The 15499-nt window shown below is 43.4% G+C and overlaps 2 protein-coding genes across 3 annotated transcripts in view; one reads left to right on the top strand and one right to left on the bottom strand.

Moving 5' to 3' along the window:
* Positions 1-330: 330 nt before the first annotated feature.
* LOC131243281 (ATP-dependent zinc metalloprotease FTSH, chloroplastic-like) lies at positions 331-9640 on the top strand. Its single transcript, XM_058242508.1, has 5 exons — positions 331-1783; positions 7949-8195; positions 8299-8482; positions 9015-9186; positions 9307-9640. The coding sequence occupies exons 1-5, from the start codon at positions 437-439 to the stop codon at positions 9526-9528; spliced, it is 2172 nt and encodes a 723-aa protein (XP_058098491.1). The 5' UTR covers positions 331-436; the 3' UTR covers positions 9529-9640.
* The window catches only part of LOC131243282 (serine/threonine-protein kinase BSK1-like), a 51583-nt gene continuing 45609 nt past the window's right edge, over positions 9526-15499 (bottom strand). For both annotated transcript variants that reach the window (XM_058242510.1, XM_058242509.1), the window contains 3 exons: positions 11380-11544; positions 10746-10859; positions 9526-10014 (listed from right to left, as the gene is read on the bottom strand). In XM_058242510.1, coding sequence (XP_058098493.1) covers positions 9760-10014; positions 10746-10859; positions 11380-11544 — 534 coding nt within the window. In that variant the 3' untranslated portion in view covers positions 9526-9759. The remainder of the gene's footprint in view (positions 10015-10745; positions 10860-11379; positions 11545-15499) is intronic.

Genomic DNA, 15499 nt, shown 5'->3' with positions numbered 1-15499 from the left:
ACATATGTGATAGTGTACCACCATCTTAGAAACAGCCATGCACTCCTCAACTGTCTCCGTAGCAAAACTGCCCAGCTATCCACACCGTCCAAGTCACTAACTCAATTGGCTGTGGAGCAAAATTTAAAGTTTAAGCTGCTCATTACTATATTTTAACCATTCATTTGATAGTCATCAAATTAATGGCTAGGATTGCAAAATCGGCGTGCCAAAAGCTTGGATAGTATTGAGAGGCCTACATGAGTGCTCATCACCATTTTTCAGTACGGTGGTATACATCACATAAAGGCCACACAGCCACGCATATATATAGATAGACGCATCCTTCCATTCCCATTCCCCAACAGACAGCAGCAAAACCCAAACCCATCCATTCCCCTCACTCTATCTTCAACCCCAAGAGCCAAAGCTCACTGAATTCGAGAGAGAGAGACAGATGGCCTCATCAATAGCAAATCCTCTCCTTTCAACCCCCTTCTATGGCACCAAGCTCCATCACAAGACACCCACTTCAATTCCATCTCTACCTTCTCTCTTTCTCTCCATAAAGCATTCCAAATCCCCCAAATCTCTCCTCCTTCCTCCTAATAACAAAAAACCCAATTCCCAAAACTCTTCCAATCTCTTTAATTTCTCATCTCAAGCCACATTAGCCGCTATCCTCTTCTCCACCCTTTCTCAAAATACCCCTCCGGCTTTTGCCTTGGACAACAATGGCCCCACTACCCCTCCATCCTTCGCACCTCCCATGCAAGCAGAGGCCACAAAACCCAGCTCACCTTCTTCACCTTTCGCCCAATCTCTACTCCTCACAGCCCCCAAGACTCAATCTCAGTCATCCGATCTTCCCGAAGGGTCCCAATGGCGATACAGTGAATTCCTCAATGCCGTCAAGAGAGGAAAGGTTGAGCGAGTCCGCTTCAGCAAGGATGGGAGTGGACTCCAGCTCACAGCCGTTGATGGCCGCCGGGCCACTGTCACTGTCCCTAATGACCCCGACCTTATTGATATTCTTGCTATGAACGGCGTCGACATCTCTGTCTCCGAAGGTGACTCTGGCAACGGACTCTTCAATTTCATCGGAAATCTTCTTTTCCCATTCCTCGCCTTTGCTGGCCTCTTCTTCCTCTTCCGCCGCGCCCAGGGTGGTCCAGGAGGGCCTGGTGGCCTCGGCGGGCCAATGGATTTTGGACGGTCCAAGTCCAAGTTCCAGGAGGTCCCTGAAACTGGTGTGTCCTTTTCTGATGTCGCGGGGGCTGACCAGGCCAAGCTTGAATTGCAGGAGGTTGTCGATTTCTTGAAGAACCCAGATAAATATACAGCACTGGGTGCAAAGATCCCGAAAGGGTGTCTTCTGGTGGGCCCACCTGGGACTGGAAAGACCCTTCTGGCCCGGGCTGTTGCCGGAGAAGCCGGTGTCCCATTCTTCTCTTGCGCAGCATCTGAATTTGTTGAGCTGTTCGTGGGTGTCGGGGCATCAAGAGTTCGTGATTTGTTTGAGAAGGCAAAGTCAAAGGCTCCATGTATTGTGTTTATTGATGAGATTGATGCAGTGGGCCGGCAGCGTGGGGCTGGGCTCGGTGGTGGGAACGACGAAAGGGAGCAGACTATTAATCAGCTGCTGACGGAGATGGATGGATTTTCCGGCAACAGTGGGGTGATTGTGTTGGCTGCCACAAACAGGCCAGATGTGCTTGATGCTGCGTTGCTGAGGCCTGGAAGGTTTGATCGGCAGGTTACAGTTGATAGGCCTGATGTTGCTGGTAGAGTTAAAATCCTTCAGGTGAGTTTTAATGAATTATTTCCGCTTCTTTCATGTTCTTGAATTATTCTTTTTAACATAGTTTGTGATCATATAATACTACTTTACTCATGTGTACTACATTTCTCTTCAATTCTAATCATTAGAGAACATTAGTTTATAACAGTAGAAATATCAATTTGGGGCATTGTTCGATCGATGCATATAGGATTTGGTAGTTGAACCTCATGTTCAATTTGTTTATACAAACTAAGGGTTGTGAAAATGAGATTAACATGTTCAATCCCAGTGTACGCACCAAATGGAAGAACTGGGTCTGCATCTGTCATTCATCATGTGCCCAAATTGCACGTGTGCATCCATAACTTGTTCTTTCTTGAAGTGTCCAAACATGGGTCTGTGTTATTCTTTATCACGTAGATGTAGTTTTGATGCTTGCATCTCACTGAAATCCTTTAGTTTAATCACTTCTGTAATCTCGTTCTAGCTTTTAGTTCTTATGTAGGTGGTTGCATAGTTATGGTTGTATAGAATTGAGTTTAACACCAACGTTAACATTCTTTCATTTGGATGAGATAAAATTATGTCTCGATTTCTTGGAAATCACTGCATCATAACCAGCAATCTTTTATGCAGATTGCTTGTTACCAGAATTCTATAAGCAGTATGTTTAGGAGTACCTTGAGAATTAGAAGCTGGTAGAATGGTTCTCTGCAAACATGATATTTGGTTTTATATATATATATATATATATATATTCCCCTCACTGCCCCAACTAGTGAGTCACCTTTCAAAAAAAAAAAAAAAAAACTACTTACTGAGTTCAATATGAAGTCACCACAGGCACAAATTTGGGAAATCAATTTAGGGGTATTTCCAGAACCTGACTTGAACTCCAGATCTTAACATGAAATTGACATTTTGTTAAGATTAAAATTTTTCCGTGTCGTGAATGAAAATGGCTTCAATATCATTTTGGGCCATTTTTTGTGGATTGGAAATTGGCTTGTTTTTATGTTTCTTGTTTTGCCATAATGCATGGGTGAAATCATTGCCGTTGTCATCATCATCTATGCCTTACACCAACTAATTGGGGTCAGCTACATGAATCCTTTTCCACCATTCCACTCTCTCAAGGGCCATAACTTTAGTTAAGACCATCGGTAATCAAGTCTCTTCTTACTACCTCCACCACATCCTTTTGGGCCTTCCCCTTGCCCTTTCAAAGCGCCTTCCAACTTGTACCAACTCACTCATAATTGGCCCAATTGTTTGGTTTTTGTTGCACCTGACCAAACCATCTAATGATCTAAATCTACTTTCCATCGTCTTATTGCTTACTAGTGCTACTCCTAAGTTCCCTTGAATGCATTCATTTTTAAGTCAATCGTTGCCTTGCCGCTCATTCATCCCAACATCCTCGTTTCAGCTATATACTCAACATTTTGTCCGATAAAGCATGGCTGATCCTATAGCCATCCTCTTAAATTCCCCTTTTTGTTTTGAGTGGTGCACAACAATCACATAAAACTCTAGAGGCACATCCCCATTTCTTCCACCCCTCTTGGGTAACTTCCTTCTCAATGTCTCCACTCTTATGAATTATTATCAACCCAATATATTGAAAGTGGTCATTTTGGGAAACATCTTGGTCAACAATATTAACTTCCTCATTCCCACTCATATTGTCACTAAAATTTCACTCCATATATTCTATTTAAGTCAAACTAAGTTTAAATCTCTTAGATTTTAAAGCACCCCTCCATAAATCTAGTTGTGTGTTTTCGCCATCCCTATCAAACTTATGTCATCTACAAACAACATGCACCATGGGATATTCCTATAAATGCCTCATTAATTTGTCCATAATAATGTTAAAGGTGCATGCTCAATGCTGACTTCTGTGCAAGCCTACAGTAATTGGGAATGCACTTGTCTCTCTGTTAGTGTTCATCACATTTGTTACTGCTCCCTCTCTTCTTGAAATTCCTTTCTTTCCCACCGACGACTAGGTTAACTCTCTAGGGACCCCATTGTAAGCTTTCCTTAAGTCAATAAAGACCATGTGGAGCAAGGTATTCCAAAACGGTAACGGTAGCCATAACAGCAACCACTGTTGCCATTATGATACGGGCCATAACGGCTGTTACAACACTCATATCGGCCGTTATGGCCCCTTTTTTTTTTTTTTTGGAAAAACCATTATAAGTTCGTTACGGTGCCGTTACGGGGCCTTTACAGCCTTTTTTCTCTGTAACAGCCGTTACGGCCGTTTCGGCTCCGTAATGCGTAATAGTTATCATCGTTACCGTTATGTAACAGCCGTTATGTAACCAATTTTGAATACCTTGATGTGGAGATCCTTTCTTCTCTCCATATATTTCTTTATCCATTGTCTAAGTAGGAAAATAACTTCAATGGTAGACCTCCATGGCATAAAACCAAACTAATTTTCTGATGCATTCATCTCATGCCTTTGTTTTTGCTCAGTCACTATTTCCCAAATTGTCATAATATAGCTCACAAGTTTAATCCCATGATAGTTAGTATAACTTTCTCTCTCATGTACTCTTCTAAATAGATACCGCAGTACTTTTCCTCCATTTGTCTAGCGTTTTCTTCGATCCTATTGTTGTTTTGAATAACTTTATCAATGAAAATAACCCAACATATACCATGCATTTTGAAACCTTTTGATGCAGGACAATTAACCACTTGCTCTAAAAGCTTGAACTGTTAGAGTTTGGCGAATTAATCCCTTTATCTCATAGCCCAGGCCTCGCATCTCATGGGTTAGGACCTCGGCCAAACCCCCTTTGTGGGCCCCAAATCACATGGGTCGCCCACACTAAGTGTGTCCCCACATCCCACGGGCTACCCCACTTGAGCCTGTTGTGAAATGCGCATTAATCACACCTGGTAAGGAGTCTTGAATACAAGCCCTCCCCCGTGAGCCCCAAATCGCATGGGTCACCCACCCCGAGTGTGCCCCTGCATCTAACAAGCGACCCCACTCGAGCCCAGTATGAAAATGCCCCTGCATTAATCACCCCTGGTGAGGAGTCTCGAACACGAGACCTCCCGCTCTGATACCAATTTGATGCAAGATAATTACCTACTTGCTCTAAAAGCTCGAACTGTTAGAGTATGGCAAATTAATCCTTTTATCTCATAACCCAGGCCCCACATCTCATGGGTTAAGACTTCGGCTGAACCCCCTTCGTGGGCCCCAAATCACATGAGCCGCCCACCCCAAGTGTCTCCCCGCATCTCACGAGCTACCCCACTTGAGCCCTGTGTGAAATGCACATTAATTATCCCTGGTAAGGAGTCTCGAACACGAGACCTCCCCCATGGGCCCCAAATCGCATGGGTCACCCACCCCGAGTGTGCCCTTGCATCTAACAGGCGACCCCACTCGAGCCCAGTATGAAAATGCCCCTGCATTACCTTTATGGTATACCATTTGGTTCAAGGGCCTTTCATGTTTTTATCTTTCTCAAAGCTTCTTTCACTTTTGATATTGTAATCCTAGAGAAGTATCTATAGACTATAACATCATTTGAGTTTATGGTTACTTCTATGCCTATGCTCTCAAAGTGATTGGCATTAACAAGTTCTGAAAATAGCTTCTCAACCTTTCATTGATCGCATTGCCCTTCACTATCACTCTCTGGTCATCGCTCGTAATGCATCTAACATGATCTAAGTCCATACTCTTCCTCTCTCTCGTGTTTTTGCAAATATGAAGACATATTTCTCACCTTCACTTGTTGTCCTCAAATCTATTGTAAAGATCATTATAAGTTTAAGCTCGCTACTTTCTTAACAATATTTTTGGCATTTTTTTTTATATTATTTATGATTTTTATTGTTTCTGGTTCCTTTCTAGGATTGGAAATGTGAACATTTGTCATTAATAGCTTTTTGTACACCGTCATTCCAACACCAAGTGTCCTTATATAATGGGCTTTTCCCTCTAGATACTCTCCTAGAACATCTTTTGCCACATTCCTAACGTACTCAGGCATCTTATTCCACATAAAATTTACTTCCTTGACATTTCACTTTCTTCCATTTATTTATTGTTGAATGACATTGTTTTCTCTCCTTTTAAATTCCACCACCTAATTTTTGGACATCTATTTATTTCATTCTGTTTCTTCAGTCTCTTAATGTAAGCATCCATAACCATTAATATATGTTGCATGGTCAAACTCCTTCCAGAAATCACCTTGCAATTCTTACATATTGATTGTTTTGTCTTCATAAGTAGAGAGCAATCTATTTGGTTTGTATATGATCCACTTTTGAAAGTTATTAAATGTTTATCTGCCTTTTTAAAGTATGTCTTTGCTAGAGTGCTAGAGGTAGATTGCATGACATAGTGAAATCAAGAATAGCTTCCCCTATCATATTTCTTCTCTCAAAACCATTTCATCCACGTACGGTCTCATATCCTCTTTCTTTTCCCATGTGACTATCCATATCATGGTGTGGAAAAACGGTTACATAATGTCCGTTTTGGAAAAATGTAAGCCACAGCGCCCCCCCCCCCCCCAAAAAAAAGAGAGAGAGAGAGAGAGAGAGAGAGAGAGAGAGAAGAAGAAGGTACGAACAATAACGGCGATGGTTGTAATGGCCACCATTACTGTTATTGAATACCTTTATCCATATCCTTCTAGAAATGTCTCTTGATTCTATCATCTGACCCTACCTGTGGCACATATGCACTAATTAGGTTGATTACCTCCTCTCCTAACACAAGTTTTTAGGTTAAAATCCTACCACTTACTCTCTTAACATCTACAACTATATCCTTTAAATATTGATCTACCACTATCCCTCCCCATTTCTATTACTGTCTTTTCCTATATACCAAAGCTTATATCCATCAAATTCTCACGTTTTGGTCCCTTTCCACTTGGTCTCTTGAATGCAAGTTATGTTAACTCTCCTTTGTTTCATTGCATCCTACCAATGCCATACACTTACAGATCAATGTTCTTATATTCCATGTGGCAAGATGAATTCTATTCTCTTGGACTAGCTTCTTTACCTACACACATCCAGAATGGTGCGGGAAGTCCCTTGCCTACCTCTCACTGCAACCAGGTGCTATTGCAGCGAGGCGCAACTGGGGATGCCGTAGCCAACCCTAGCCCACTTCCCACTGCAGCCAGGTTCCAGTGTAGCGCGCCACTATAGGGAATGTCCTTGCATGAGTTCGGAATGTCATGTTGTTCGGACACGTGTTGGAAAGTTATGGCATAAGTTTGACGCTGATTGCTAAACTGTCACAACCCTCCTTTATCTGGGCTGGGGATTGGCAATGAGAGCAAGCTGGAATTGAAACGGTCATAATGATATTTGGGGCCAGCAAGCCCCTCATTAAGGTTATTTTCTCACTAATGACATTAGGCTGTTGCGACTCATCTCAGGAAAACATTCAAATGTACTGTGATTTCATCGGTAAAAATCTGATCTACGTGACTTTGACATCTCTACTATATGTAATGCGAGTAGTGCTTCTCAATTTTACCCCTGCAATTAGTCACAGGGAGGGCCCAAAATAAGTTGTTTTGGGTTGCCTGGCCCTTTAACCGAGTACTTTTGTCTTTTCAAAATGTTCAGTAGTCCACTCTGACTTCTCTTCCTATTTGTGTGTAGCGCATACACAGTAGGGAGATCATGCAAGAAAAGCTCTTTGGGGCCCACCGTGATGACTATATGAGATCCACATCTTATATCTATTGCACTGGCTCATGTTAGGGTATCAGACAAAAGAAATTAGGCAAATCTGAAGCTAGAGTAGGCCGCAAGGCCCACAACATCGGAAAAGTGGGGAATGGGTTGCCCAATGTCGGAAGCCATCATTGGACCTCTCTCTAGCTCTCTCTCTCTCTCATGGGTCTAACACCTAGTGTTAATGGAGATACTATGGGAAAGAATACTTTTGTTGCTCCTAACCTTTCGGTGCATTCCATATTCCAACTGAACCATAGTAGCCTGTTGGAACATAATGGATCTTTATAAGAGGCTTCTACCCATATTCTTGAATAATGTATATGCCCTGGAAATCATATGATCCGCAGATGCTTCTCTAATCAACTTTTAAGGAGCTTAGACCTGCAACTTACCATTTGATTGCCCTTGTTATTTTCTCATAATGCTTTTGTGTGACAGGTTCACTCCAGAGGCAAGGCACTTGCAAAGGATGTAGACTTCGATAAGATAGCCAGAAGGACCCCCGGATTCACAGGCGCTGATCTGCAAAACCTAATGAATGAAGCAGCCATTCTCGCAGCCAGGCGTGATCTCAAGGAGATAAGCAAAGATGAGATCGCTGACGCTCTTGAGAGGATAATTGCTGGGCCTGAAAAGAAAAACGCTGTGGTGTCGGAAGAGAAGAAGAAACTGGTAGCATATCATGGTAAATTTTGTGCTCTTCCCACATATGATCCTAAACCTTGCTAGTTTTTATGTTTGATTCCCATGGGATACTAAATAATTGAGTGCATTTGAGTGGCGTGCAGAGGCAGGGCATGCTCTGGTGGGTGCACTCATGCCAGAGTACGATCCAGTTGCCAAGATCTCCATCATCCCTCGCGGCCAAGCTGGCGGACTTACGTTCTTTGCCCCCAGTGAAGAGCGGCTTGAATCAGGATTGTACAGCAGAAGCTACCTAGAGAATCAGATGGCTGTTGCACTTGGCGGAAGGTTTGTGCCTCAGAAATTATCCCCATCAATCTTTCTTTCAAGTTCCAGTGTATGCTTAGAAACTCTTTTACTCAATAGAGAAGGCTTTGTAGAAAGTCTGTGTCACAAGGTTACTCCATCAGTGATTGATAAACCTTTTGTTCTCCCCAGCAATATGGTAACGACTGGGCCCACATGTGGTAACATGAACCATTTGATCACCTGGGCCCAAATCTTGAAGAAGCCATGCCTGGATATCTCCCTTACATGATAACTAGCTTTAACCACCCAATGGATTTGGACAATTAAATAAAGAAAATAGCCTACATTTACTAGGGCCAACCTGATGATTAGGATCAAGTAGACCACATGATGGAGAGGCAGCCCTGCACTGGTGGTTTATGTTGCCATTCCATGCATCAAACAAATAAGGAAATGGAATCATGGGCACTTTGTTTCATTTCATTTAATGTTTGGCTTCCCCATAAATCACCTAGTTTTGAGTTTTGTGAACGCTATACTTTATTTATCACTTGTTTCTTCCAAATGGCAGGGTAGCTGAAGAGGTGATATTTGGGAAAGAGAACGTTACAACAGGAGCCTCAAATGACTTCATGCAGGTCTCTCGGGTGGCAAGGCAGATGGTTGAGAGATTTGGCTTCAGTAAAAAGATTGGCCAGGTTGCCATTGGCGGACCTGGCGGGAATCCTTTCTTGGGTCAACAGGTACAGAAAACATAAATGGATTCACTCAGGACTCCTATTCCGGTTGTTGTTTTGTTATATAACATCTATTCCTTGGTTGTTTGCTTAAATGGTGTTCTTGGGCTTTGTTCGTATCTGTAGATGTCGTCCCAGAAGGATTATTCCATGGCAACTGCTGATGTGGTCGATTCAGAAGTGAGGGAACTAGTCGAGAAGGCGTATTCAAGGGCGAAAGAGATCATCACCACTCAAATTGACATCCTTCATAAGCTCGCCCAGCTCCTCATAGAAAAGGAGACAGTTGACGGGGAAGAGTTCATGAGCCTCTTCATTGATGGGAAGGCTGAGCTATTCGTCGCGTGATGAAAAATTGCATCTCCCAAGTGTTTGTATTGTATTTGTTCATATACATTGAGCCACCATTACTATCAATGGATAAACCACATGCATTAATGTAAACAACAAGGGTTCTCTATGTTACATTATCGCTGAGAAACCAAGTTCACAACCACTGGTGTTTGCATTGCCGGTGTTTGTGTTGACGATAAAGGTGTATGGATGCATTATTGCAGATGCCATCCAGCCTTGAGTCATTCAGGAGCCTCTTCCACCTCGCTGCCTCTTTTCTTCTAGCCCTGCCGCTTCATTCAGCATGTCGGCGGCATCCTTGTGCATGTCCAGCTTGGCCAAGGCAACTGCCTGCATGTAGAATGCAGTGGGCCATTCTGGATAAACGCATTGTGCTTGCATTGCGTCTCGGAGTGCAGCGTCTGGTTGATCACAGAGGAGATGGCACAGGCTCCGCCTTGCATATACTGTGGGAGATACCATTGTTCCGACATCTATGAACTGCATTAACACAAAAGCACAAAGCAAGAAAATGATTTCACAGGCCTTTCATGAGGCAGTTTTTGCTCCCAATTATCTCAAGCTCAGTATCTCCTTTCTAATTCCTATCAGAACATGAAACACTCCAGGCCCATGTTCTACATTCTGGATTGCCCAGGCAACCTCAAGCCCATCAAGCCAGACAGCTGATGTAACATTCAGGTTGGCTCCCAGAACTGGCTTTACAACTTATGGCTACAGTTTTCATGGACCACTTGGTTGATCTGGGCTGGTTAAGACTCATCCATTGGCCTCGCAAGAACAGGGACTCGCCATGATTTCAAAACAGGGGAGGAGCATGATGTAATGGACCTGTTGGTATGACAGAATATAGTGAAGGCCCCACCCCTGCCATGCTCATGGCAGGGGATGTTTGGATCAGCATACTCCCCATTGTGTGCCCCAATGTTGATGCCCCATGGTTAAAAACCATTTCCATTGTGTGCCATTGACTGGCTGACCAATGATGAGAATCACCAAGTCAGTGAGTTTTCTGGAAGATGGGTTCATCCATGGTATTGTGCTCTAAAATGGGTGGCCCCAATTCATACATACCCCGGATGCATGTACGGTGGTGTGGGGTCTCTACCATATTCCAGTTGTACCAGTTCCCTCGAAATATTGCCGCTTACATTGACAATACTCTCAGATGTGTTGATATTGACGGGTGAAATGGGAAGTTCAAACAGTACCTGACTATAACAGTCTATTGCAGTCTTGAAATCTTTATCGCGGAATGCAAAGTCCCCACGCTTCCTTGCTTCCAGCATATCTCTCATTTGCTGTGTCCACTCTTGGAAAGATAACTGATTCCACATCCAAATCAGACCATGTTAGCATTAGTAACCTTAGGCTGTACAACTCAAGCCCTCCCCTTCTATAAGGAAATGCTATAATGAAGGAGAATTGATGACCTACAAACAGTCAGAGATTGGCATGGCAAGTGCACTTTACAGTTCTGTAGAGTGCAGTCGCCACCATACATGTGGCAATCATACAGTGATTGGGACTACTGGTCTGGTGTAAAAGGGTCCTTGCCCAAAAATCCTTCAGATTGGACAATCCTTCCCCATCTGATCATTATGAGTTTTGCCTGTTGAATGTGGATAACCGCTAATATTCTAATTAAGCTCAAAAGTTAATTATCCATTTCCCATATCCAGTGAAGTCTAGACACATGATTTTTTAGCTAATGGTCCATTTGCACGATGCCCCAGAAACCCATCAGTTCTGATCATCGTTCACATGTCCCTGAAGATGTTACGGCACGCATTCATCATCTTTGTACTCTACATAATAATGCCCTGGAGAAAGTTCATTCCATACCTCATTTGTTCCTTCATCATCTCTGTAGTGTGTCATCACCAGGATCTGATGGATCGCTGTGAGGTCCATCCTGGTACAGGCTTCACCCATAGGGGAGAGAGGGTGCTGTGGAGTAGGAGGGGCTTCCTCGTGCTTCGGAATGCCCAGCATCACATATGATGGTACCTGCATGTTTTCCATAAATTATCATCAGATGGCAGTAGAAAGTGTAACTCTATCACATAAATGGCATGTGAAAGCTGGCATATTGATCCTTGAAGACTGCAAGCACTAAGCATTACCACGGTGCAGATGGATATTTTAATGCAAACAAAAGAATTAGCAGCCACTGTCTTAGTGACCATTTATTAAGAGAGGTGCCAAGATAGCATAACAGCTACAAAGCAAGGAAAATTACATCCTGAGAATAAAAGAAAAAATAAAATCTTCTACCCATTCCACTACAAAAACATGTGCCTTGGTAGACACTTCAACCGCCGATGTGCTCAAATTCCAGAAACACCTACCATTTCTCTCCCCACAATGCCCAAAGACCAGTTAATGATGCAAAGATCCAGCACACCTTTCCATCTTTCCTTAACCTGACGCCATGCCAAACCAAGAAAAGGTCCCCGATTGATTCCGGCATCACCCACGGAACACTAAACAAATTTAGTTAGGAATGTCCTCCACATCCTCTAGGCAAAAGGGCAATGTAAGAATAGATGCTCTAAGTTTCTGCATCCTCCACACACATGACACAGGAAGCACCATAGACCTTTTCTGGAGGTTGTCCAGAGTTCAACACTTCCTCCTAGCTAGCCAAGCAAATTCTGCCACTTTTGGGGGAGGGCCATAAGCCCAAAGGACTTGCAAGCATACTCTTTCACAATACCGATGGCCAAAGCATATTGTAGAAAGAATGAACTGAGAAGTATCCAGATTTTTCTGCCTTCCAAAACATTGTCTTGCTCTTCTAACTCCGGTAAATAACCCTGAAGCAGCCCCTGGAGCTTCAAAAAATCCTCAATTTCCTTGTCTAGCAGATTCCTTCGACATGGAGGTGACCAAATGACCTCACTGCCACTTGTGGAGAAGCACTGGGAGATGAGGATATTTCTTCCAAATGATAGGCTCGCCAACCTCAAAAACACCACCTGAAGCAGCTTCTCCCATAATCACGCATCCTCTGTAAACCACACCTCCCCATTGCCAATCAAAAACTGATCCCCCTGCCAAACTTGCCCTTCAAGTTAGCCACCGACTCCAAATGCATGACACCCTATACAAAGACAAATCCCTAACCCACTATCCTCTGTCCTGGCATCCATACTTCCAACAACCTCTCTCCACAACGATTCTTCTTCCACCCCGAAACTCCACAGCCATTTTCCCAACAAGACATGATTCCAACCTCCCACCGTCCTCCATCCTACCATCCATACTTCCAACAACCTTTCTCCACAACGACCTCCAAGTACATAGGCCCTATATAAAAACAAATTCCCGACCCACCATCCTAGCATCCATACTTCCAACAACCTTTCTCCACAATGATTCCCCCATGAAATTTCTCTTTTTGTTCAATCCCTTTAGGAAACTCTGCCTCATTTTTTTCCAACCTGTGCAGTATGGATTTGGGACACTTAAAAGAGGGACATACAGGCTTCACTGGTGCAAAGGGTCAGGCCAAGATATGTTGAGGGAAAGGATCCGCCCTTACGCCCAAAGAATACTGCCATCCTCTACACCTCCTCCTTGGTCATCTGAAAACCCAACAAGTCACTCTTGGTGATGTTAACTTTCAGGCCGGATGGTACCTCAAAGCATCTGATTATCTTTTTTAAGTTGTCTACCATGTTAACGTCTGCATCATAGAAAAGGATGGTATCGTCGGCAAACTGAAGATGGGAGATCAAGGGACTCATTCATGCCGCCTTGAATCCACAGATGAGGTCAACTTCCTGCCCCTTTTTAAACATCCTTCCAAGCACCTTGGCCACCACCAGAAAAAGAAGCGGAGAGAGTAGCTCCCCTTGTTGAATGCCTCATGAGCCTTTGAAGAAGCCTTTGGGAGAATCATTTACCAACAGTGTATGAGGCTGACAAAGGCGCTTCCTGAAGCCATCCTCTCCACCTTTACCCGCAACCCATTCAACCCATCATGTACTCTAGAAAATCCCCATTGACGTGATCATAAGCCTTTTCTAGGTCCAATTTGCACACTATGCCTTTCACTCCTTTATGATGAGAATCCACACATTCATGGGCTAGGAGCACACTATCCGTGATCTGCCTGCCTTCGCCAAAGTGCTTTGACTATTCTAATGATGCTTGCAAGAACCCTTCAAAATCGTGATGCCAAGGTTTTTGTGAGGATTTTATGGGACCTCCAATGAGGGTTATTGGTCTAAATTTCTTTGAGCTATCCGCATCCACCACCTTTGGAATAATGACAATGAACAAAGCCCCTATCCCTACTGATAACTGACCCCATCCGTGGAATTCCGTCATGAAGTCATCACATCCGCTTTTACCACTTCCCAAAAGAGCTGAAAGAAGGCCATAGAGAATCCATATCAACCCGAGGCCTTGTCCTTACCCAAAGAAACAACTGTAGCCTTCACTTCTTCCTTAGAAAAGGGTCTTTCAATAGGATCCATTTCAGCACTTGAAAGGAGATTAAGATTCAAGTTAACCTTGGTCTCTTCCAACCTTCATTACGTAAAAAGCCATTATAGAATTTCAACATAGCCCCCCGTCCACTCTTGCCATCCACTTATATACTGCTGATTTTAATACTAGTACTTCTAGCCTGCACGCTTGCAATGCTGTGGTAGAACTTAGTGTTTCTATCACCCTCTGACCTCTACTTCCATTTGATTTCCTCCTCTTTTAGGCAATTTGAGTATGGAAGAGCCAATTTAGCCCTTAACGCCCTTTCTTCTTCCATTAGCTCTGCCCTTCTGCCTTTATATTGATATCCAGGATGCCTTTCAAACTATCTTCTGTTTCAGCCTCCCGAGTCCCCATAATCTCTTTCTTCCACTCATTGATTTTCCTTTAGAAATCTCAACTCCTAGCTTAACCAATATCCCACAAATCCGTCCACCACGAATGATGCCCACCACTCATGAACCAGATCAAAAAATCCATCCACTTCAAGCCATGTGAGCTTCAACCAAAAGGGCCCTAGGCCGCAATTTTCCTCCTCAATCTCCAACAAGATCAAGCAGAGATTTGACATGGGAGTTGGAAGGCACCATTGCAATACTTTTGGCAATTTCTCAACCCATCCTGTTGACACTAGAAATTTGTCAGTCTGTTAAAAGACAACCTTCTCATGCCCATTTGACTAGGTAAAACTGACTCCACCCATCGAAAGGTCCACCATTCTTATCAGTGCACCCACATTTTAAGTCCTTCATGCTGCGAGTTATTCTCCCTCCACTGGATTTTTCATATGTGACTTTGATCACGTTGAAGTCTCCACCCATGCACCACAAGCTGTCAAATCTGCCTCAAATTGCACTAAGCGCTGCCTAGAATCCAACCTCTTCTTGGCTTGGCTCAACCAGTACACAACTGTGAACATCCACCTAAATCCAAACGACACGTCCTTTAACACCACCAAGACAGAAGATGCTGAAGCACTTATCTTCCTTGGCCCAAAATTTTTAATTCCTAGCGACCTCAATCCCCCCAGCAGAGCCCACGGCATCCAGAGCAACCCATTCTTTTGATCTAACTCCCCACAACAAGTCCATTAGGATTCTATTAATGTCCTGAAGTTTCCTTTCCTGGAACGTAATCGATTGAGGCTTACAATCTCTGATAAACGACTCTGACCACTCTTTTCTTCCGATTACCCAACCCCCTTTACATTCCAACTGGGAACTTCATTGAGACACCGATCATCCCTTTATTCCCTTCCTCATCCCTCCTGAGACACCACCAACTTCAAAGTTAGTAAAAGCGAGACATACTAGCTCCCCATAGCCTTTTGGAGATCTTTGGATTTTCTTTTGGCTTACCATTTGACACTTCTAGTTACCTCGCTGCTATGCAAATTAGAACAACGCCACAGTCATCCTCACTGTTGCCATAGAAAATGCCATTCTTCTTGCCCACACATTTCATC

Source organism: Magnolia sinica, chromosome 4 (assembly GCF_029962835.1).
Source record: "Magnolia sinica isolate HGM2019 chromosome 4, MsV1, whole genome shotgun sequence".
NCBI lineage: Eukaryota > Viridiplantae > Streptophyta > Magnoliopsida > Magnoliales > Magnoliaceae > Magnolia > Magnolia sinica.
Note: the sequence above shows the minus strand (reverse complement) of the source record. Positions and strands in the feature narration are given on the sequence as shown.

Bases quoted from the DNA above. Each gene is read 5' to 3' on its own strand.
- LOC131243281 (XM_058242508.1), top strand. From the start codon at position 437: ATGGCCTCATCAATAGCAAATCCTCTCCTTTCAACCCCCTTCTATGGC. The intron at 8,196-8,298 runs GTAAATTTTGTG...AGTGGCGTGCAG, and splicing joins GAAACTGGTAGCATATCATG to AGGCAGGGCATGCTCTGGTG. The intron at 8,483-9,014 runs GTTTGTGCCTCA...TCCAAATGGCAG, and splicing joins GCTGTTGCACTTGGCGGAAG to GGTAGCTGAAGAGGTGATAT.